Source organism: Hippocampus zosterae, chromosome 17 (genome assembly GCF_025434085.1).
Source record: "Hippocampus zosterae strain Florida chromosome 17, ASM2543408v3, whole genome shotgun sequence".
Lineage (NCBI taxonomy): Eukaryota > Metazoa > Chordata > Actinopteri > Syngnathiformes > Syngnathidae > Hippocampus > Hippocampus zosterae.
The window spans coordinates 5,010,886-5,035,551 of NC_067467.1; the positions used below are offsets into that span (position 1 = coordinate 5,010,886).

Sequence of the window (24,666 nt, forward strand, 5' to 3'; positions counted from 1 at the left end):
TTACATCACATTACTATTTTTCAACACAGAGAGTCATGAGACCGTTTTAGCATAGCATTGCATGCTTCATTCATTTTCAATCCTGAAAGGATACGCACATGAACGATCAAGGGTGTGTGCGTGCGTGCGTGTTTGTGTGTGTTGTCTCTCAAGTGCCCACTTAATGGTGCAGCTGTGCTTCCGACATGTCAAGGCCCTAGCGTGCTAGTAGCACGCGCATATAGAGGGAATGAAATGAGATGATTTAATTGGCCACGATTGAATTAAGCAGTGATCACTCCCACAGCGGCGCACTCTGCGCGCTTGCAGAAAAAACACTGGCCTGCGGTCGTCTGCAAAAATACCAACCATATCTTACCCAGTGCCACACCGCTATGCCAAACTGCGCCGGATTTACGTTAGTCACAAAACTTTAAGCCTACGTCTTATTATTTGGCCTTCGTAGTCATTTTCAAAGCTATAACAGCATATGCTGTTCTGTGTCACTATTTTGCATCACATTCTTATGATTTTTTAAAAGAATTGTGCTCTCTCTATAAGATGAATGCTAATGAGAAATGATTTATTAAACTTAAGTATTTTTGTGTGCGGGTGTGTATTCATGCTCATTTTGTTTGCACACTCAAAAGCCTTTGCCGCGGCGTGCCGTTGTCTGGCACAGTGGCAGGAAATTGAAGGACAAGCAGAGAGTGGGGTAGCGCAAGGACTTGGCAGGCAGGCGGAAATGAGCGACCCTGGCGTGACCTTACGTTATATTGTCTGAACACAGCCGCATCACACAAGTTAATGTTGTAATAAAGCACTTTTGAACGAAAAGAAAGGAAAACAAAAATATACAGTACTAAAATGCTTCTATAGAGATATTGTTCTGTGGGATAACTTTCATGATAACATTAAAAATGAATTAATTAGATTTTGAAAATGATATAATTGATCATCTGAGAACTCCGTTGGATTGCTTATAAACAAAATCTGTGAATCTGGCGAGTCAGGTTGAAGGAAAGAAGGAAGGGCATAAGGAACTGACCGAGCAACCAGGTTACCTTCTGATCAATGAAAAATGACGTGCATTTGAAATATGGATGAAATAATAACTTAACCAACAAATTGGTGGACGGTGACGTGTTTAGACAGTATTACTGACCGAACTTACTAACTAACTAACCGACATTTGTGTTGGTTTGTTAGCCAGTGACTTCCTGGTTCATGGAAAACATTGGACAATCAGAAACAAAGTTAACAGTATTTCCAAGATAATTTCTAAACAAATGAACAAACGGACTAAACATGATATTTCTAGTTAATCTGTTTGATTATTCGTAGCAGGTTATCTCCTGCTCCTTGAGGACAACTTAAAGTAAACATTAAGCTAACGAACTAGCTAAGAAGCTACAAATGTATTGTCAGTAACCTTTTTAAACAATATAACAACTAATTAACAATGTTACAACTGAACTCAGTCCCACATTTGTTTTTGAGTTTCAGTTTGGATAGCAAGGAAGGAAGCTTCCTGGTCCATGGTGGACGATTTAAGAAGATCCATGTTGGTGTCAAGCGTTTGTAAGGTAGCTAGCTGCTTGCTTGATTCAAAGGTACATAGCCTCACGTTTCCTTTGTGAGTCTTTTTAGGTTAAATGTACGCAGAGGACGGCGGCGGAAGTTCATAACAGCCAAAATGATGGTAAGGCGTAGCGTCATGACGCCCTCCATGCAGTGACATTGGGGTAGCACGCCGCAGCATGTGCAACATAGTGGCCAGGTCACAGTCAGGGAAAGTAGGTTTGCTCTGGCGGGAAATGTCTATTTAAGTGTCTGAAAATGAAACGGGGCCTTTGTGACATTTTCACAGGCCCGGAGCCACGAGTAACCTTCACTCGGCGACAGGAACAGTAAAGCACAATAAAGATTGTATGTTAATACAATATTAATATAATACGGTTGTGCACAATTTTGACAATGATGGTTGATAGAGCAAAAAGCCGAGACAGGAAGTGGCGCAGAAAGATGAAAAGAGGCTCCCTGGCTGAGGTAATTATTGGCTCTCATGTAATAAATGTGTTATCGTTGATCATGACAAGTCTCATTTCCCCAGCAATGACCTTTGCTAAACTCCCGGCATTATGATCATTATTATACCTTTATCTTATTTTATTATAATGTCATCTAATTAAAAAGTCTTTTCAAATGCTTTGTTGCGTATTCAGACAAGTTTGAAGTGAGCCAACTGATGTACTGGTCTTCTTTTCTATTCTGCTTTTGCCTCTATTCACTTCTCAAGGTCTCACAATTATACAATTTATTTAGATGTATTTGTACTTTTTATCTTGGATTAACTCAACACTTGAAGTCTAAAGTATGAAGTCACTGCACTATTACTCACTTTGCTTTTGGTACATCACATAAATGACGTTATGAGTCAGCTGTGACTAACTGGCATGTTTGTGTTTTCGTAAAATCTCGTAAAATTATTCTGTTGCTCGCTGCAAATGGAAGATCAGTGCATTTTTTAAAACATTGACTAAATAGTGAACTGGCTGACTGACTGAGTGGTTGACTGTCCATATTTGTGTTTGTTTCATTTTTTGTCTAATTCTTAGCCAGCAATTTACAATATTAACCAACCAACTAACTTTTTGCCTGTGCTTTTTATTTTTTGTTAGCTAAGTTTACCTGCTGTATGATGTGAGAAATGGATGGACACATTTTTTATCTACGGCTAACATTTTGTCGGACACATTTTGTCTGTCTTCCCACGCGCTTGCCTGCACTTACGCTATTAAAGTTAATAAACTCCTGCTCGACAGAGTGGTCGCTCACAGATGGCTTTTTAAAGTCTCAGATGCCGTGTGGTGGTGGTTGGCGCTCCGGTTGCCGTGGCGACCAGGTTGATGCACTACAGGATATTGAGAGCGCCGCGAGTGGGAGGAGGCCTGTGTTCACTTTGTGTGCCTGCTGCTGTGCATAACAGCACAATAATGTGTACAGGTACCCTGCAATCAATTTGCACTAGGGCTAGCTCTGTTTGGTATTATTCAAAATGAATAAAGAGCTTGTTTTACTAGAGTACAGAAAAATAATCATTGACTTTTTGACCAGTCCAGATTGTTGATAAAATAGCAATCAAAATATATATAGTTAAACACACTAACAAGTGAGGATACGCTCACATTTATGACACCTAGGCCAGATGAAAATCTAATTCGAGGATTAACTTTCTAGACGTCTTAGAATTTAGTTCTTCATGACTGATCAAAAATAGGGAAACATGCTCAAATTCGGCCCGACTGTTCGATATTTGCGTAGCCCGCTCGACCACCTTGTGTTGAAGATTCTCCATAACAAATGATATTCAGTTGTGATCGCTTGAATCGGTGATGTCGGGGAATGTGCCCTGTCCTGTCTTAGCATCTATAAGCAGAACTGTCAGCACCCAAAGGGCACCCACGGAACCCGACGGCGGGCAGGTGCACCCGGGGTCAGATACTGCACCTCCTGCCAGGCTTTAATGTCCTGACCTTTTGTCAATCCACGTGAACCAAAGCATGTTAATAAAACGACATGTAAATACAAGCTTGTTAGCATGTTGATTTAACAACAACACTGATTCTTTTAGAAGGTTTAAGCTAGTGAGGAAGGGGGAGTGTTCTGTTTCAGGACCCCAGATTCTATTTTTACGATGCCTTCTTGTCAGAAGGCCAGCGCATTTTGTACCAACGAGGATGACAGCGAGGCCAAAAAGTAGTCATCACCTCTCATGTGTGACAATGTCATCCGTGTATACCTCCCTTGGGGGGGCTAGCCGCTCTATATTCAGGTCTGTTTAGGGTTTCAGAGTTGGGTTTCAAACTAGGGTGATGTCTTATGTTATTTGTTCTGTTGTATAGCGTTATTTTATGTTAAATGTTCTGTAAAGCGCTTTGTTTTACGGTTGCAGCTGTTGTGAAAGCGCTATATAAATAAATATGAATTGAACTAGTTGCCAGGCAATCACAGGGCACGTATAGACTGACGAACACCCGATCTCACTTTCAATTAAAATCACGGTTAACCTACTATAACCTATATCAATATAATAATGATTAAACTAAGTATGAATGTATTTAAAACATTATAATTAATAAAAGATAATGGATGGTTGGATGAATATATTTGATACATAATATATTCATGAATGAATGAACATAATATAAATATTGAGCATTCTTTATTAAGTGCCAGGCAATCCACTTGAAAATTACCTATTTGACAAGTTTTTAACTTGGCGACACTCACTTCGGGATTTACATTTCAAGATAAACAATACATATAGCAGCCGAGTTGGAAAACATTTTTGTCTAAAACGCATTTTCGTATCAAATATAGTGCAACGAGAACGTAAACTGTCGGATAAGCCACATATCCTTGTCTGACGACATTTCCCATCTTCTGGTTTGACGATTTGTGCTTTCATTTTGAAAAACTGGTTCCGGTATCATCTCGCTGGCATCCAACCTAGGCGAATTGACCACGCCACCGCCGCACTGGATGGCTCCGTTCACTTCTTTCGGGCGGTCAGTCTTTACAGATTCGCTTTGACCGTAGCTCCTTTGGCATCTCTGACATACACCGTACCGGAGACGGATAGTACGGAAACGAGGCCCGGTAAAACGAGACGTCCCGTGCCCGTGTTGGTGCCGGTTCGACTATTGCTGGGCTAGAGCATCAGGTGCGGACACCTGGAACGTGTTGGTAAGTTTTTTATGGAGTTTGTCGTCATGTTGTTTGGCGCCGCATTTCGACTGGGGAATGAAACTTTGTGTCAAATTGTCAGAGAAAGTGCCGAAAAATATTTAATAATGTAATTGTAAATGAACGCTGAGCAAGTTTGAATGAGACATACTTATGTTCAAGTGTTTGTAAATTGAAAACACCTTGGACGGCACCTGCTCCACGGTACAGTTCATTAACAGCATTAAAACACCTTTACGGTGGACACAAAATGGAGAGAAATTCCTCCATTTTGTGTGGAATATGACTGTTAGTCATAGTTTACTAATGTTCTTTTTATCTATAAGAGGATGAGTGCAGTGTGTTCCTGCCTTGAACTTCAATTGTTATAATGAAGTTCCAATGTTACCGTCTATAAATTGTGCCCTAATATGGCTGCTTTTTTGTGCATGAGCAGCAATTATAATTGCTACTGCCAAACGCAAAGTGACTTCATCCCAATTTTAATCCCCAATATGACTTCCGACTCCCCCCACACTGTCAATCAGTGTAAAGAAAAATATTTTGTTTTCATTTTATATGAATTTAAAGCCCGTTTATGTCAATGAATATGCCGTGTTCGTGGATTAATTATTCAAACCGTGCTCCGAAGTAGTGAAGTACATAATGTATGTGTGTTAGTTTGTGTCTTGTAATCAATAATACAGATAGATAACATTCAAATGTCATACTTAGAAAAATGGTTTGTGAATTAAGCTTTACTGGTGTTCAAGGGTGTCAAATTTAGGCGCTTGACAACAGATTAACAAGATACTGGATGGTGGGTGCAAAAAAAAACAACAACGGATAGCTGTCATTGGCAACTTTGGCTCTGTTTTGTGTCCTACATAATGAAATTAATCTCACATTCAATATGTTGCACCCACCCCGCCAAATATTGCCGCTGTATTTTGTGCAACAACAACGATTACAGTCATATAGTCTTTAATATAACTTGAGTAAAGTGTTTTTAACTGCTGATCAGTGGGGAAAATACAAGCCATTCAAATTCAGATTCATTTAAACCATTTTTATTGGTGGAGTGCAGTAAGGGAACACTGATACCGTCTGTAGAATACTTACCCTTATAAAAATGCACTTGTACTCCACACTGATACCACTTCATGAGCCTGATATACCTTCTGGGTAGGAGCCATGTCAGCCGTGTGGCGATACTAAAGGTATACAGGGGTGACAATGCTTTTACCTGACTGCAAATGAAGCTTAAGGTTATATCTCCACAATTGAATACCGCATAGTTCATTGCACCTGATGGGATGGGAAATGCTATATTTAATAAGTTGTCTCCCATTATATTGCTGTCGCAGTGCTAGGAATTATATTGGCAGTTTGTACTAACATAAAGGCAAATAATGCCAATTCACTCCCTGATATGACTTGAGCCTTGCTGATGATCGATGCAAAAAGACAAACAAGTGACTCAATAACTGCTTCTGACCAATTCAAATTATTTTGCAGTAAAACTGGTGCGATAGCGACAAAGTATTGAAAGATACTTGTCATGTGCATTCGTGCTATGAGACTAATGATGGAATTTATACAGTTAAATGTGTGTCTATATATGTGTGTGTGTGTGTGTGTGTGTGTGTGTAAGTGTGTGTGTGATTTGGCAATGCAGCATTGACATTTTATCATGCAATGACATTCAAATGACATAATGCCCCAAAATACTCACTTTTAATCATCTCTATTGGGACCAACAGCTATTATCTGAACCGCATGGAAAGAATCATACAGATTTTCCACTGCTAATGAAAGAAAATAAAGCAGAGAGGGAGCTTTAGAATATGAAATATTTGTTGGACGTGGTTTAAGAATTTTCTGTTGTTTCTGTCGGTCTGTGCATTGCGTTGTGCCTGGTCTTTTTGTGAGGTGTCATAAGAGTGCGCATTGTGTCCTGGTCAGGTTAGCTGAGAAGTACTCATAAAGAAACTGTATGAGTGTCTGAACTAAGTTGGAATGGCATAATGCCATGTATAAAAGAATTGTAAAAATACATGCATGAATAGCTGAGATCGACTCTGAAAAGATATATAATATATGGCTTTGGGATCGTATGTAGTGTTGTTAAAACCTTATTTCATCTTGTGTGGTCTTTATCTTCTTTAACGCTTCTTCATCTTGCCTCACGATTTCCTACTGTGCCCTCCACCCATTTTGTTTTGACCTTCCATCCAGTTTCCATACGGCCGCAGTCTTCCCTCGCGTCACCCGCTGAGCCAAGGTGACCGCCAAACCCAAAGCTTTCACAAGATGTACGTCCAAATGTCAGCTGACCTCTCTTGCAAAACCATTAGCGACCTTCGCTTGGATTCCATGAAAAGTTAAAAGCGACGGCGGCTACGACATTGCTGGCGGATTGCTGATCTACCAGTGCAAACACACACTTAATTCCCAATTAGCTGGAGGACAACGTGATGCTGTCATGGGTGGAAAACGGCAACTTGTATATTTAGTTTAGAGCGTTAATGAGATTCATTATGGGGACAATAGAAAGTGGGCCAAAGGTTGGACTGATGACTTTCATGAACTGACCAGTTTCATTGCCCACGTACTATTTAGCACTCATGACTTTAACGGACTTAATTACTGACCAAAAAAATTCAATTTCCACTCGAAGTGGAACGCAATTGGATTTTTTTTCATTCCCCCTTCATGCCTTAGTCCCCTTCACTGGCCTGGGTCGCTGCCTCATGCGAGGGTGGATGTAGGAAGATGGTGGTGGGATTAAAAAAAAAAACGGGCGAAGTGCAAAAAGGGACTCTGACAGCTGCACGAAGCCTGCCTCGGGGTCCCCTATTCCACCATGGCAAGCACCCCCACCCCCTCCTAGGTTGACTGGCATGCACCGAAGAAAGCTTTCCGCCTAGGGAAAGACCCAACAAAAGCTGCCGCTCTACACAGTGGGGAGCCGCATCGGTGATACAGCTTTCCCTGAGGGGACGCCACGCTTAAATTGGACTTTTTACCCCTCTTGCAATTTTGAGGAATAGCCCATATTTTGCATATAATTCTAAGGTTACACTAAAACTGACAAGACAATAAAAACTGACTGCACTTGAACGCATCGCAACGTACCGAAGTCAGATGTGCCAACATCAACGATCCATTGCCTGTTTGCCTTCAGTGAAGTCATTCCAAACGGCACACCTCGCTACCTGGACATACACAGTGGCCTCACTGTGTACGCGTAAGCAAACACATGCACAGTGAACTGTTTATGCTGCCGAGTGTTCCAACACAGCATCAGTGTGCTACAGCCGGCAGCAACAACAACACACACTCAACATAAGTAAAAAGCTGTAAAAGTTCACAAATCCACTCAAACCAGAGTCGGAGTGATCATTCTAAAAGTGCTTAAAAGTATTAAAATATATCTTGGTGACCGCTCTTGTTATGAATCAAAGCTTTGCCGATTCAAGCTCCTGTGACCGATTTTTATCCCAACGTGGCAAATGTCTCATCCCGCTACCATGGCAACAGATAGTATCTATCAGAGTCATTTCAGGCGCCGAGTGATGATGGTAAAAGGGCTCCAGCTGCTCGCCGCCCGCCGCCTCCATGGCTGCATTGATTTGCCTTCAATGACGTCCAAACTACAGCAAGGGCTCGCCGTCGTCTTGGCTTGTTATAGAATGTGCCGCACGATGTGGAGGTGGAACATCGATGAGAGTCGAACCCCATCGGTCGACCGCTAGCTAAGTAGCTATTGACGTGGCGGCTGACTCGGTCGCTCGCATTCCCTCGGAACAGTCATGCATCTTTTGCGCCGTTGTACAGCTTTTATCACTTTCCCTCACGCTGACAAGGCGGAAAGCAAGAACGGCAGGTGTAGCTTCATTGCACTTCAGCAATCTTAAGTTGTTTGGGTGACTGAATTAAACTTAATGAGTCATTGCAGTCAGTTTCCTCAAACCATTTGAGTTGAACTAATACATCAGGTTTCAAAGTGTCAGGGGTGGGCAACTTCGGTCCTCCAGGGCCTCTGATTCAAACGGTCAGCGATCATTATCAGGCTTCTGCGGATGCTTGCTGATGAGCTGATCACTCCAATCAGGTGTGATGTAGGATGGAAACACCAAAGACGGAAGCTAGCCACCCGTGAAGAAAGGAGTTGCCCAGCCCCAGTGTATGTGAACACATTATAATACATTTATTTTTGTAGCGCTTTCTGTCAAATCGATGCATAAAGTACATGACAAAAACAATTCAAGACAATAGTTCAAAATAAATAAAGAAATAAAATAATAGAAACAAGTACAATACAACAATAAAACAGAGCACCAACTCATGAGATAAATGTAACAGTAAAAAGACGCAGACAACAACGCAAAGGCATGTATTCTTTATCCTCGGGAAAAAAAACAACTCATATTACTGCACCGTACTAAGTCACTTTATTGTGAAACTTTTCTTTGTTTGTGTCTGTATGACTGTATTATACTGCCCCCTCCTCGCCAAGGTCTTTTGGGCATTTCAGAGAGCACAAAATCAGCGAATAACAGCGGATTCATAAGAAAAAAAAATCAAACCAGTGAATCACCACGAGGCAATGAAACACTGTATTCTTTTTTTCAAAGGGGTCGATGGTTACAAGTAGCACAATTATTACAACCGTATTTGCACTGATTGCATATATATATATATAATGTGTAGTAGTAGAGCGGTTTGGTCCTCAATTTTGCTTTCATAATTCGACTTCACGATTTTGTCGTTGAATAGAGCAATCACCCGTGGCGCTACATTACTTAGCGTGTTGACTTGATCTCCCCTGAGCTCGGGTGCAGTCATCACGAGCTCATGGCACCCTGACACGCGACGTAATTAAACCATAAATTGTTGACCATCCTTCACTTTTTTATTTATTTTTTTGCTTCCCGCAGCTTTTCGTGCTGACCAAACAGCCATGGATGAGGTTCACATCAGTAGCATCATCGCTGTCATATTGAGAGAGAGAAAAAAAAAGGAAACTGATGCAACTTCTGTCCTGAGGAAGCACAATTTGTCAAGAAGAACCTAGAAAAGTGAAAACAAAAACTTAAGGTACAGGATTACAATTACCTTGAAAAAATGCTTTTTTGGGAAGAATTGTACCTGATTTTTAGCTACATATAGGATATGTAGTTCAGTCACTGCATTCTTTTTCTGCTTTTACTGCCATGACTCATATCCAACACGCTGGCTTCATCATCACAAACTTTCCTCAACTACAAACAGAATGAAATATTCTGCGGTTCAGACAGAATATACTGTAATGGCATTTGGACTTTATTTTGCCCACCTCATGGGTGGAAAGTCAATTTTCCACCAACTTCTTAACATTTTGCTACTTTTATATCATTCCTGTTCCTTTAAACCTGCACTCAGTCGCAGCTCAACAAACTGACCACCTCACGGTCTGCTCGTCCCACCGAGCGAGGGTCTCAGTGGTCCCCGAACGCACCGCCCACCTTCCAAAAACATACAGAAGGCCGCCCTGTGCCCACCACGAGCCACAGTACAGCCTTGAAGGGCATACATTGGAGCTCTGTGTGTTGCTGTTTAACTTCCTCCTCTTACACCCCTCATTTACACCCCCTGACCCTCCCATATGTGCCCCTCCTCCCCCTTACATACACACACTCACCTTTGATACCACGAGTCCCTGCGCGCAGTCCGATTTAGACCGCCTCCTGTTTTCTTGCCTGTGGACTGCGATCTCAAAGGACCGAGTCGATCCAGCCACCTCTGAAGGGGCCCTTTACATGGCACCATTTCAAATACTCTATGTAGAGTTACAGTCCCCTGCAAAAGTATTGGAATGGAGAGGTCAATTTCTTTGTTTTTGTTGTATGAGTGATGACATCTGGGTTTCTAATTAAATGATGACGTTCACTTTCAAGTTGAGAATTCCAACTTTTATTTCATGGTAGATGTGTTCATCAACTCGTGACAGAGCATCTTTTTTTTTTTTTTAACCCACCCACTCCGCAGGTGAGCAAGTATTGAAACAGACATTATTAAATTAACTTCAAGTGAATAATGTTTAATATTTGGTAGCATAACCCTCTTTGCAATCACTTTATCAAACCCGCTACACACTGTCAACAATCTCGGTTTTATGTCTTTTTTTTCCTCATATTACCGGTAATCTTTTTCTTTTCTTGGCCATTCTCAGATCTGGCCTTTTCTTTGCCATTCTGCCCTGAAGGCTCGCATTCTGGAGTGTTGTCTCTTCACTTGTAGATGTTGACCCTTCCGTTTTGCGGGTACCATTTAAGGAAGTTTAAAATGATCTTCAACGGGGAAAAAACCCCAGTAGTTTTATTTAAAAAATAAAGACATTTCATGTTGACCCCAAACTTTTGAACGGTAGTGTATGGACATACTATAATGTTTGAAGTGCGCTGAGGCCTTTTAGCAGTTGGACTAATGAGCGCCGAGGGCACTTGAGCAGCCCGCCTCTCCTCCACGCCGGGGAGACTTGTTACATAAACGACTACACACCCTTGACGGCCAATTTTTGCCGCGCTAAAAGCTTCCTCCCAGGTTGACGTTTATGCTAATGCCCGTGGAGTGTCGGTGCGACACGGAGCGCCAACGCCTGAAAATGAAGCAGCACTTGTGACCTTGGCCCACTTCACCGCAGCGTTCTGGTTTCCCTCTAATCGAGATGCGCCGTTCTCCTGCCACACGGGCTCGGAATAGCAGCGACATGGACCCATTAAGCCACATTTTTAATAGTCAGCCAGCTCGCTGTGTGTCCTTGGCACACATCAAGAACTTCATTGACATGTCAATCCCAATTAAAAGCAAAAGTGGAGAATATTTTAAAGGGACACTCATGTAAAAAACCTCAGTACGATGGGTACAAATAGGTTCAAATGCAGATAAGTACATTTGTAAATCGTAAACCCTGAATGTCCGCGTAATCATAATTCGATTACCGGTAGATATCGTTTTATCGACAGTCTTGTTACTCTAAAACTTTCAGTGAAGTGAAGGGACATTGCCTCCTACTGGCTTGGCATGCACATTACAGCGTTCAGTGGTTTCAACAGGTCTAGGCCTTGTATTACAAAAAACAAACGTTGTGCTGGATTGTTTTTGGAGGTCATACAGTATGTTGTACTTCGAAGGTGAAAATCTGTCAGAGTTGTCATGGTGATGACGTGTAGGCCCTTGATTGCTATCCACTAACGAAAACACGCACCAAGGTACACAGGCAGGAGTTGCAAATTGGATGAGTCAAAAGAGGAGGAGGTTGATGGAGCCGCAGTGAATCACAACAGCGTTGCCTCACTTTTGACAACACACTCTGGGCACACAAATGACTCACTCGTACTAACATGCGCCCTTTACTATTTTCATGCTAAAGCGTTCCATGTCAACACACACAAACATCATTACCTTACATCCTCCTTTCACTCCCTCCCCTCTTATGAGTCCTGTCTTCCATTAGAAGAGAAAATAAGGTGAACGAGGGAGTGATGGAGGACAAGGTGCACGTTCATCGATTAAATGTAAAGCCTGGTTGCAGCTGGCTTCATGACCATGAACAAAAAGCAATTGGAACTTGCTTGTGTTGTTGAACATATCCATTATATTAAATAGTGGGAGAGTACCTCCTGCTCTGCGTGATGCTTTTATGCTACATGTAAATACACCTCAGGTCTTTCATTCATTAAAGGTTAACTGCTCCAGGTGAGGCTCGAACTCACAACCTCGGCATCACTCCACGGGTTACTGTCTTATAAGTACTGCGTGCTAACCAATTGCGCCACTGGAGCGCCTAGCGTTTCAGTTTATTATTATTTTTTTAAATTTGTTAAATAATTTCGAGTTCACTAAAAGGTAAACTGCTCCAGGTGGGGCTCGAACTCACAACCTCAGCATCAGCATCACTCTACGGGTTACTGTTTTATAAGTACCGCGCACTAACCGATTGCTCCACTGGAGTACCTGGCCTTTCAGTTTATTACTATTTTTTAAAAATATGTTAAATAATTTCGAGTCCACTAAAAGGTAAAAACTGCTCCAGGTGAGGCTTGAACTCACAACCTCGGGATCACTCCACGGGTTACTGTCTTATAAGTACCGCGCGCTAACCGATTGCGCCACTGGAGCGGCTGGGCTATTAGTTTATTATTATTTTTTTAAAAACGTTAAATAATTTCTAGTCCACTAAAAAGTGAACTGCTCCAGGTGAGGCTCGAACTCACAACCTCGGCATCACTCTGCGGGTTACTGCCTTATAAGTACCGCGCGCTAACCAATTGCGCCACTGGAGCGCCTGGGCTATTAGTTTATTATTTTTTTTTTTTAAACGTTAAATAATTTCGAGTCCACTAAAAGGTGAGCTGCTCCAGGTGAGGCTCGAACTCACAACCTCGGCATCACTCTGCGGGTTACTGCCTTATAAGTACTGCGCGCTAACCGATTGCACCACTGGAGCGCCTGCCCTTGCAGTTTATTATTATTTCTTAAAAAACGTTAAATAATTTCAAGTCCACTAAAAAGTGAACTGCTCCAGGTGAGGCTCGAACTCACAACCTCGGCATCACTCTGCGGGTTACTGCCTTATAAGTACCGCGCGCTAACCGATTGCGCCACTGGAGCGCCTGGGTTATTAGTTTATTATTATTTTTTTTTAAACGTTAAATAATTTCGAGTCCACTAAAAGGTGAGCTGCTCCAGGTGAGGCTCGAACTCACAACCTCGGCATCACTCTGCGGGTTACTGCCTTATAAGTACCGCGCGCTAACCGATTGCGCCACTGGAGCACCTGGCCTTGTAGTCTATTATTATTTTTTTAAAAACGTTAAATAATTTCGAGTCCACTAAAAGGTGAACTGCTCCAGGTGAGGGTCGAACTCACAACCTCGGCATCACTCTGCGGGTTACTGCCTTATAAGTACCGCGCGCTAACCGATTGCGCCACTGGAGCACCGGGCCTTTCAGTTTATTATTATTTTTTAAAATATGTTAAATAATTTCGAGTCCACGAAAACGTAAACTGCTCCAGGTGAGGCTCGAACTCACAACCTCGGCATCACTCTGCAAGTTACTGTCTTATAAGTACCGCGCGCTAACCGATTACGCCACTGGGGCTGCTGTTGCGTGATTCTCAGAAAAAGCTTTGGAAGTCACCAGAAATATATTGCAATTTTTCAGTAATTTCTAGTTCAGCTTAATTGATCGAGGCGACAATCGATTACACCGAAAGGGGTGATAAGATTTCAAATGCAGTTGATAGACATTTCCATTTCAGTCGAAGTACCTGTACTTTAAGTGAGGTTCAAACTCAGAACGTCGGGATTCCTTTGCGGATGACTGTTTCATAAGTACCGCACGCTTACCAATCACACGATTGGAGCTGTTGCTACGCTTCTAACAGATTTTTTTTTTTTCATATCCGTGAGGGCGGGTGAAAGATTTGATCAAGAGAACTGATTGTCATTCGTGAGTTCATTTGTAGTTTGTTTGAGGTGCTCCAGGTGAGGATTAATTGCACAGCCCTAGTCAACTAACTAGTTTTTTCTTTATGTATTTATTTATTTATTTATTTATTTATTATTTTTGGGGGGTGAGTGTGTGTCAAATTACAGTAGTGATGTGTGGGTGTGAGCAGCACGCATGCAAAAGCATCGGCATCTTATTAAACAAGTCAACCTTCAAATTTCAGCAGATCGGGCTGCCATGCATGGATGAAGCTCAAAAAACAGGCACAAACAGGAGGGCCGGTCAATGTCCCTCTTATCCACTCTCACAAAATGACGTCATCTAACGGCAATGTTTTTTGTTTTTTTTAACTTGATGTTAATGACTATTATTATGTGCGTGTGTCAGTGTGAAGGCATTAAAGGGCGGGTAATGAAGCTAAATGAGGACGTCTGTCACAGAGTTTTTGCTTCTTCCCTCTCCGATCACATATAGTTGAGCAAATATTTATCAGAGGTTTTGCATGCGGGGGAACGGTTGTTAAACTTTCTACTGTACTTCCTTGGTTGCTACTACTGTATGTTGTGTTCATGGCTCCATTTACTGACACGCCACTCCTTATTGGTGTGTATGCGCATGTTCACGTCAAAGTAAACGGAAAAGAGAATTACAAGTGTATTTACAACAATTACATCGCCTCTGCTACATTAATGCTAACATACAAATAGGAAAATCCAAAGGCACACAGGCTCAAAAGTCTCATTTATGTTGTAAAAGGTTGCTGTTACCCACCTAGGCAACAGCTATCTGAGCGCAAAGACTGTGGCAACACATGTAGACAGGCAATAGAACAAAACTCACAAGCATATCAAGTACAGTATTCATTACCCTCTGCAAAGAAGAGCTAATATTACTGCCATACTAATACGAGACAGGAAATCCATATGTCTGTATTATACTGCCCCCAGTTGGCTAAGGTGTGCACACCAGAACAAATAAATGAATGAGTTATTTATTGAGTTTTAAAATAAATACATGAAAAAAATACAACAACTAATATGATGCGGGAAACCGAAATTAGAGGTAGGGTATTTTTTTCAAATTTCTAAAATCCCTACCTCTACACTCACCTCTGAGACAAGTTCCCGCTAATTCTACATGTTTTTTCTACAAAAATAACCCCCCGCCCCTCCACCACCACCACCACATGTTTGCTCAACTACAGCCGTCGCGTACCCGTCAAATCCCGGCCTCATTGCGGCTTCTTTGCCTTTTGACCTTGATGATTGTCTCAATCTCAGCTTGTGTGAAGGACCATTAGCTGCCTGAGGTCTTTTTAGCCCCCTTTAAACTGCAGCACTAAGCCTCCGCTGTGAAGATGAAAAGCTAGCTTAGCGCAAGAGGCCTTCTCTGTTGCGTATATATCGAGAGTCATTTCGTATAATAGTATCCTAAAAATACAGTGTCACTCATTGAGGAATGTCTGACGTTCGTTGATTTGATCTGATTCTGTCACATTGTCAGACAGCAGTGACAAAAGTCATAGAGGTGACTCATGTCTTACTTAGAGGATGTGTGTGTGCGTGTGTGTGTGCCTACAATGTAGTGTGCCACCAAATCAAGCAATAGTTGAAGGCACAAAGTTCCCAAGAATAAGCTGCCATTCCTTACAGTCGTTCTGGGTATTGAATGATCTGTCATGCTAAGGCGATGACACGCGGCGGGGGTCTGTGCCCATCCCCCACCCTCCACCCCCATTGACTGGCATGTTAATCACTCATGGAAAATGCTTTGAATTACAGGCTAAGCCAGTACTTCTCACTAATCCACCGCCCTTCGTTCAGAGAAAGTCACTGACTGGATAAATGGGTGTGTATGTAACCTTTGCACTATCTCTATTTCTTGATACACTCCTCATCTTCCTCTCTTTTTTTTCTTGATTGACAGCGTCCAGATTTATTTGCAATACATCTCAAGGTCGGTTCTTGATTTTTTTTTCTGTCTGCCCTCAGGTGGTTATTTGCTCTTCTGCTACGCTAGCAGGAGGACATAACATGATAGTGTAAAAATGTTAAAAAATGCTCAATGATCTACTCACACAGGATGAAAAAAAAAGTAATCATAGCATTCTTCAAAAGGCGCATTGTATTCAGGTTGAAAAGGCCCTTCCAACCAGACTCAGCATTTTCCGTGCGCAGTTTCTGCGCGCTAACTGATTGCGCCTCTGGAGCTGAATGACCTCTTTTCTGAATGGGGTAGTTGTCGATGGCTTCCATCTGGTGGGCAGTATGTCCAATCAGACCTGCTTTTCAAGCGTCAAACGAAGCGCCATATGATAAGATCTCATTTCCATCCTTTGTGCTACAGCGTCTACCCTGTCACAGATTGGTCAGAATTGCATTTGTAAACAGTGTAGAAGACTCTCCACTTGATGTACGGGATGGCTACTTCTGCAGTCGTTATCATGTGTTGAACAAAATTGGTCGTAATGACCGTTCTTCTTCCATGGATGATAATTGAGTGAGATGAGAGGTAATGGGCTGATAATGGCCATTGCTGACTGAATATTTTGTATTGTGTTGGTTGGTGAAAATAGGCTACCTCTTTCTACACCACGTGCTGTCCTTTTCGGCTGCCATTTCCTTTGCCGTCCCATTCGCCATCATCGTTTTACGATGAACTGCCGTGATCGTAATGTCTTATCTGATTCACGATAGGCAACGGTTCCATTTATGCTTGGAGCCACAGTATTATTTTTTCTATCTCGACAAAATAAAGTTGCTCCAGATTGAAATCACAACCTTAACACATTTCTGTAAATCGTAAACTTACCACATACTAACCAATCGCACAAATGGTGCTGTTGCTTTCACTCCTTTAGTCTGAATCCTGAAATCTGTGATTGTCGTCTCTTCAGTATCCACGTTTAGGATTGACTCGTGAATCACACTGTACATCTGAGTCTATTTCAGGATAGTCTTGAGATGACATCCGGTGACAATCACCGCTTGTCACCACTATGTCCAGTTAGCATAAGCGTGACTCTATTCTAGGAGAGGGCCACAACAACGACAACAACATGAGCCGTTTATTGCGTAACACACTGACCCGCTGAGGTGTTCATCTTCTTCTCGACTGCCATTTTGAAGATGCTAAGATCAAGATCACACTGCCAACACTATTCGGGAATGTGACGATGTGGCGAAACTCCACCGCACAGTCGCGTAGTGTGCGGGGTTGTGCCCCAAGATTTCACAAGTGGCTGAGTCTCAGCGGCTCGTTTTGCTGCGATTCAAAATTGAGGTGAAGTGAATTGCATAGAATTTGAATGACGTTTTCACAAAAGTCAAAAATCCATTTCCAGGTTAAAAGTCGGGAAACAGCCACCGCACGCTGTCAAGAGATAGAAATACAGTAGATACAGTAGACATCATGTGTTTTACAACAATACTTAACCATACAGTATTTGTAATTTAATATTGACTGGCGCTCAATAGATTTATGAAAATAAACAAAAATGATACGGCACGCACACACACACACACACACACACGCACACACACACACACACACACACACACGCACACGCACACACACACACACAGACACACACGCACACACACAGAAACGGCATGCTCTCACACCCTTGTGTGTGTTAACAGCGTGCTGCATAATTAGCCTAATTTAACTCCGCTAATAGGTTTATTCTCCAGCTCTTTGGGGTGATGACAGAAAATGGGAAGTTGGGCCAGAGTTTGTGGTGAGGTTGGGACACGCACACACACACACACACACACACACACACACACACACACACACACACACACACACACACGGAAATGCTGCACATATGAAAGTGGGCATGTTGTCATGGTATCCTAACAGCTTCTGAACAAGATGGTGTGTCAAGGGTGTGTGAGTTCACATGCGTGTTTAGTGTGTAACTGCAGTCCATCCATCACCGAGCGACCGACCCCCGGTGACTAGTGAGATGCAGCTCCTGACCCAGATAGCGCATATCTGCAAGCAGAGTTATGACATTATGCGTGTGTGATTTATGACTATTCATCACATTTTTTTTACCATCAAAAAATGTAATTTCTTTTTTCGAGTTATTCATTTCCATCCTGTGCCTACTCCTCCAGGCTCAGCGGTGTGCAGGTCTGCTCTGATTGCAAAGTCGATGGGCATGGAGGCAGCCTCACACACCATCCCCGCTCTGATTTTGAATAATTTCTCACAATTATACTGAAAATATGTACAAAATATCAGCCATATTTCATTTTTTTTCAAAGGCTTCTTTGTTTCCTACCTCCTTGTCTGTGTCCTTCTAAAAACATATTTTCTCTTCATCCTTTACCAAACATCATTGAGTCTCAGCCAAACATGTTTTGATCAAAGGTAATGTAGATGCTTCAATGAACCTAATGCGCGTAATTTTGTAAAATCAAAGGTCATATAAAGAGAGAGTGACTCAACATAGAACGCAATTGAGGCTCTTTCATGAATATGAATGAGCCATTGAAAACTCAATTACTATAGGCACGCTGAAGAAAAAATATTTGATCTTTACAAAAACCCCAGAGATCACATTTGTTGAACACAAAATTCCCCCAAGCATTTACAAAAACACGTGCTCGCGACTTTTCGTGACCGCGAAAGAAAATTTTTCAATGAACGTAACTCCAAAGGTTATTTAGTTGGCAATAAACAATCTGTCGTCCTCAATTAAGTTAACATGCGCTATTTTTGACAAGGTAGTCTGGACAGACCTCATGAATGTCTTTATGTAAACCTTGAGGACAATTGAGAATTTTTTGTGGTTATGCTAATTATTTTATTGGTCCTTGTTTGTGGAGTAGCTTGGCAACATGAACGACAAGTGTTGGCAGTGGGAATGACGGATGCGCGGACAGATTATTGCAAAGGGCAGACTGCATGCTAACATAGACACGATTGCTAATCCCAGGATAATAATACTTACACTACTCCACCACCGCCCCCCAACATACACATGAACACACACATACACACACTTGTACTGAATGCTGAAGCAGCGTTTGGCCATCCCCCTATATCTCCTTTTATCGGGACATTTGTGCCATTGAGACCACGAGCGGCCAATAAAATTGAGTTTTACAGTGTCAGCAAGTCCAGAGCAGTTGCGGCCGAGTGGTTGAGCGTGTGGCCGGCAACTGAAGGATCCCAAGTTAGATTTTTAAGACTTGAGCAAGGCCTGCCTACACAAACAACTTCGCTCGGTATTGAACATTCGCCCATTTCTCCCTTGTGTCGCTAATGCTTATAATTACCGGGAGGAAGTATTTTCGTCAACATCGCTGACAATGTGCATATTTCCGCACACTTTCATTCAAGTTAGATTGTGCATATCCGGATTGTGCCTCATGGGAGCAAAAAATGTGGATGTCGAGTCTCAAGCACGTTCGTAATGTTAATTTTGTCCATGTTGCGAGTGTCCTCTGACTTCCTGATGTGCCAGAATGAGCCTACCCTCTGATGTCGCTGATTCATTGTGGCACGTTCGATTTATTGACCTGCATTCATCTTAAAACATCATGTCGTCTCTTCATTGCGGAAAGACTAAATAGCTTCGGTACGTTTAGAGAAACAGGCTGTAAAATAAGAGTTAATGGTAGGCCCGCGCTTGTCAGTCCGCATTACTGCGACTGCACCTCAGGCTTCTCTGTGTTGACGCCACCGGTGGCAGATGTCCTTCATGCCGCGTCTGGAAGGGAATTACTTCATGCGTACGGCAAGAAAACCACTGGCGGGATTTTGAAAACCGCCGGCATTTCATCTAGCTCGTCGTCAGGAATGAAAAATAATTAGTTTAGGCATGTTTTAGTCAAAACGGTTGTTCGGACGTGACCAGTTGTGTCAGGTGCTTGCTTGCCCATTCAGCCTAAGAATGGGCTCAAAGCATTGAAAATAATATTCTGTTTGTGGCCATACTGGGAGGTGGGGGGTGGTGCCCCTGTCTAACTATATCCGGTGTTGGACGAGACCCCTGCTGGTATATCTGTGGATACTCCTCATGGGCACTACCCCAGTAGGAGTTTGTGGTTCCATGTGAACATTTTCTGTTTTCCTGCTAACTTTAACTACAGGCTCAAGAATGTTTGATGAGCTCGAGAACCGGAAGACTTTTATTTATGTTTTTCTTGGGGGGTGGTTGAAAAATGAATAAGGGGTGCGGTGGTGGTAAGCCAATTATGAGAGCGAGGTCCCTTTACGAGGCACGATTGAAGGGCATGGTAGGAATCCGCACTCTTAATTCGGTAGTTTCCAACTATTTGTCAAGTGTATATTTCTACATTGATGCCTTTTGTGTGGTGACATAACCTCCGTGATTGCCCTAACAAGCACAATTATATTATATCCAACTGTGACCACATTCTGTCCCCTCCCGCCCTTGTCAACAAAAAGCAGCGGCACACTTATGAATGTGTTTTTATTCCATATTCTATCTTTGGAGTGTTGCTCTAGCACAGTACACAGTATGTGTGCGTGCGTTAGCTAGCATCCAGGTGTGCTCTTGTTGGCGGCAAACTGACCCTATCAAAAGGAGAAATCATCCTTGTGCGGATCTAAACCACAGGTGTCCTCCAGGGCTGGCATCCTGCGTGTTCAGAACATGGGAGATGACACCATTAAAATATGGTTGTTCGTGTGTTCGGATTAGAGTGATTCCGGGGGTCTCTCGCCCGCTGTGTCAAGTGTGGGCGCAGTAGATGGGCGGGGTTGCTCTTCCAGGTGGGCTCGTGGTTACAGCTGTTTGAATGAGAAAGAAGAATGGAGAGCGCTCTGGTGTATTTTCGGACGTGGTCGTCACAGACACCGTATCGTAAATGTTTTGTTGTTGTTGGCTTTTTTTTCTTCTTTTGCACAGCTTTGCTGAGTCATTCACACATGGTGTGTTGGCCCTCCTCTTTGGCGAGCCAAAATATTTCGAGGAAGTGTTGAAAGACTACAAGAGTATTGACATGTAAGTCAATCATCGTGCATGATGACAGAAAATAGATGCAATTCCTGAAGAAACGCCCTCCCCAACCGCTGAAATTCCAGGGCATCTCCCCGAGTTCCCCATCGGGCGTGTGCGTAGATTTGCGGGGTTGAAGACCACAGACATGTTCTTCATTCGATGCCAGGGTGCAGCTTCTGCACAAAACATCTGACGGGGCCTCTTGAGTGCTCGCACATGGGCAACATGAATAGTGGCTTTTCATGGACGCTGCCCGCTGTAATGTCTTTTTCAGCCCTTGTATGTGTGTGTGTGTGTGTGTGTGGTTGTGGTATTTACGTGAATAACTCAGACACGCAGAGGCGGGTGTATTTCAGGGACAGCCAAGCTTTTTAGATTTTATTTATTTGTTATGACAGTAGCTACATTCGGAAAAGAGTCATTAAAGAAACATTCATATTTTGAAGGTGAAATTCAAAAATGAAATAATATACTATCCTTTTATCCTGGAAGACGACTATCATTAGATGTTTTTTTTTCCAGCAGGTCCCTAATAATGCTTTGTAAATCAATGAATAATTATGATATCAACCAAAACCTCCCCAGTCACAATAGAATTTAATTTAGGTCCTTAAATTGGTGTCAATGAGAAGTAGAACTTGGGCCCTTAGTCCCCATACACTTGTGTATGGGGAATAAGCAATACATGCTATATAAATCAGCATGTATTATATTGTATTGTATCTTTTTCCAAGGATGAAGAAGGGTCACATTAGACCTCAGAGTCACACTGAAGCTCTCTGTCTCCCCCTTGTGGTGCATGCCAGGTGAGCTTCAGCTCCTGGCATTTTCCTCCATGTTGTCTATCATGTTTGTTTTGCTTGTTCTGTTTGCGGATGCTCCCTCGTCCGGAACGGGGCTCAGGTTGCACATGTGCAAGCTTGGGGAATCCGAGCTCTTTCAGTTTGGAAATCAGCTTTTCACACAGGGATTCAGTATCATGTTCACTGTCAAAATACGAAGGGGTGGAAGTAGTGTTCTCATTGTTATTTTTTTCCCTTTCCCATCTAGCTATGAAGCGCCCCTTCGACCAATCTGCCCTACCGAGCTCTGAGCTGGACCGGTCCGACGTGCCCGTGGACAGCAAGGACTGCAACCAGGCGACGGTAGCCGACCAACCGCCGCCACTAGGGCGCGCTCACAGGCCCAAGAAGGAACGCAAACAGCGCATCCACACCATGTGCGACGTTTGCAACATTCAGCTCAACTCGGCGGCGCAAGCGCAGATCCACTACAACGGCAAGTCGCACCAGAGGAGGCTCAAGCAGAACAGCCAAGGAAGCAAGGCGGCAAAAAATACAGGTGGGCTGACCAGAAAACTGGGTGACATTACTGGCGCAAAGCATGGCGGTGAAGTTAGCTGACTTCAGACGTTTTTTTTGACAATTTAGCCTGTTTCAGTTTGCAACATAACCTATAGTCTAGCATGAGTAGATCCACAAAAAAGTATATGGCAGATGCTTAATAATGAGCAATTTTGGGTTTTTTTTACACTGTGTAGGGCAAGAAGAATATTGGTGAAGTGTGCAGACATTTTCTATTAGCAACATGGAATTTAGCAGGAATGTCTAGCATGACGAGACCCACAAAAATATCAAGACGCTCTGCCTAAAGCGACAAAAAAAAATCTTTTGATTTGAAGTGGCCATGTTAAGCCGATTTTCAAGGGATCTTGAGACATGTCTAGCATGAGTAGACTCAAAAGAAATCTCACCAGTCCATGCCTGAAAGAAGTCAGCCATTTTGGTTTGCAGCGGCCATTTTAGGGTCATTTCCAGCGGGCTTTCAAAGATAAACTTGATCTTGATTGTATCCGATTACCACAGAATATACATGGGTGACACGTTTGAGCATCGCTTATTGTGTGCACATGGATTATGTTGGTGAAGTTTGACGACTCCGCCGTAAACCACACATTCTCTTGTCTTCTGCTGTTAAATATTAAAACAGCGGATTGACGTGGGCGTGCCTTGGCTGAGCGTTCCGTCGGGGTCAGTAGTACTGCAGGTGATGTAAATGCGCATGTGGTGCGATGGAGCCGTGCTGAACCGATGCCGTGTGCAGATTCTCTCTGACACACAGTCACAATCGCGCAGCCTTATCTCCACTCACCTTCTGCTGACTCCCCCAGGCTGCACGCCGCCCTGCTGTGTCCTCAGCTCCTCTGCCCCTCCGCTTTATGTGTGTGTGCGTGTACGATATTTTTAGAGGTCCTCTGTGGAAAAAGTAAGTAAATAAGTGTTTGTGTCAGCCCACATACTTACAGATGTGTTTATATATTCATAAATTCCACCCCCTGGAAAAAAAGATCTTTAAAATGTGTGTTTCTTTGAATCGTCGGCGTGTATTGGCTCCCTGCTCTGCTTCAGTGAGCTGACAGTAGGTCTGGGCTCTTTTTTTTTTTTTAACCCATCCTTCCTTCTTCTGGCGTTGATGCTGGACATGTGCAGCAGCCAGACCCATCAAGTCACGTGCACGACAAAGCTGTCCATTGTCTCTCTGCATCCACTAATGGCAAGGCAACCGAGCTTTATTTATTTTAGCACATTTCATACGCACAAGGTAACTCAATTTGCTTTGTGTATTTAAAAGTGGAATATTCAAAAGCATTTCTAAACTAAGGAGTTGAAGACATTGAAAAGCAAAGTGAAGAAGTAGAAATGACTGTCCTCTGGGCTCAAATCCTTTGCTAATTATTTAAGTGATTAAATTGCGTGTGGCAAAAGGTCATTAAGCATTTTATACCACCCTGAGTTTTGCCTTTCAGGCAATATGAACGCCCCCCCCCCCCCACTGGATGTTTCGACCTTGACGATTTCTGTCAAGCATTTGCTCACATCTTTTTAAGTAATTAGAAAAACCCTTTTTGACTGCACAACTTGGCTCACTAATGCTCCTCCCACAACTGCTGCTTTATTGGGTAAAAGCAGGTAGTACCCGATCACCCCCGTATGCCAAACTGATATCATACAGCTGGTGTGAACCACTGCTTGTCGCCGATTGAAGATTCATTTGAGGCTTCAGATGACAAAGCACAGCTGACACACGCAAATGTGATCTTGCCTTTTTGCGACTCCATGGTCTCGCTTTTGTGCAGAACGCAGTTGTCTTGATGCCCTCAGTCTGCTGTCATATCAAATTGGGCACCTTCCTGTGTCCAATTGTGAGATGTGAGTACAAGAGAAGCCTCGTTCTCCTCTGTTGCTTGTTAGCTCTTTTCGACCGGTGCGTTTAGTGCAACGTGTTTCCTCACTGTGTGTGGATGGCAGCAAACAAAGAGGCCTGAGTGATGGGGGAATTAGCCAATGAGCGGAAAGTTGCTTCCTGTTAAGTCAGTCTGCATATTGACCAAGGGGGCGTCAGTAGTGGCCTCTAGAAGCTTGTGAAGTGTTTTTTACTTTTATAAATATTTTTTATAAATCCCATTTCAATAAATC

The 24,666-nt window shown here is 42.8% G+C and overlaps 1 protein-coding gene and 8 non-coding genes across 9 annotated transcripts in view; 1 reads left to right on the forward strand and 8 right to left on the reverse strand.

Moving 5' to 3' along the window:
• Nucleotides 1-4,487: 4,487 nt before the first annotated feature.
• Nucleotides 4,488-24,666, forward strand: part of znf385c (zinc finger protein 385C) — a 62,524-nt gene continuing 42,345 nt past the window's right edge. Inside the window, exons 1-2 of the mRNA XM_052048380.1 lie at nt 4,488-4,728; nt 22,241-22,531. Of these exons, the coding sequence (XP_051904340.1) occupies nt 22,243-22,531 (289 nt within the window). The 5' untranslated portion in view covers nt 4,488-4,728; nt 22,241-22,242. The remainder of the gene's footprint in view (nt 4,729-22,240; nt 22,532-24,666) is intronic.
• Nucleotides 12,443-12,536, reverse strand: trnai-uau (transfer RNA isoleucine (anticodon UAU)). Its single transcript has 2 exons — nt 12,499-12,536; nt 12,443-12,478 (listed from the first exon to the last, which is right to left on the reverse strand). It is a non-coding gene; the product is annotated as a tRNA-Ile (tRNA).
• trnai-uau (transfer RNA isoleucine (anticodon UAU)) lies at nt 12,780-12,873 on the reverse strand. Its single transcript has 2 exons — nt 12,836-12,873; nt 12,780-12,815 (listed from the first exon to the last, which is right to left on the reverse strand). It is a non-coding gene; the product is annotated as a tRNA-Ile (tRNA).
• Nucleotides 12,944-13,037, reverse strand: trnai-uau (transfer RNA isoleucine (anticodon UAU)). The gene is made up of 2 exons: nt 13,000-13,037; nt 12,944-12,979 (listed from the first exon to the last, which is right to left on the reverse strand). It is a non-coding gene; the product is annotated as a tRNA-Ile (tRNA).
• trnai-uau (transfer RNA isoleucine (anticodon UAU)) lies at nt 13,108-13,201 on the reverse strand. The gene is made up of 2 exons: nt 13,164-13,201; nt 13,108-13,143 (listed from the first exon to the last, which is right to left on the reverse strand). It is a non-coding gene; the product is annotated as a tRNA-Ile (tRNA).
• Nucleotides 13,272-13,365, reverse strand: trnai-uau (transfer RNA isoleucine (anticodon UAU)). The gene is made up of 2 exons: nt 13,328-13,365; nt 13,272-13,307 (listed from the first exon to the last, which is right to left on the reverse strand). It is a non-coding gene; the product is annotated as a tRNA-Ile (tRNA).
• trnai-uau (transfer RNA isoleucine (anticodon UAU)) lies at nt 13,436-13,529 on the reverse strand. Its single transcript has 2 exons — nt 13,492-13,529; nt 13,436-13,471 (listed from the first exon to the last, which is right to left on the reverse strand). It is a non-coding gene; the product is annotated as a tRNA-Ile (tRNA).
• Nucleotides 13,600-13,693, reverse strand: trnai-uau (transfer RNA isoleucine (anticodon UAU)). Its single transcript has 2 exons — nt 13,656-13,693; nt 13,600-13,635 (listed from the first exon to the last, which is right to left on the reverse strand). It is a non-coding gene; the product is annotated as a tRNA-Ile (tRNA).
• Nucleotides 13,764-13,857, reverse strand: trnai-uau (transfer RNA isoleucine (anticodon UAU)). The gene is made up of 2 exons: nt 13,820-13,857; nt 13,764-13,799 (listed from the first exon to the last, which is right to left on the reverse strand). It is a non-coding gene; the product is annotated as a tRNA-Ile (tRNA).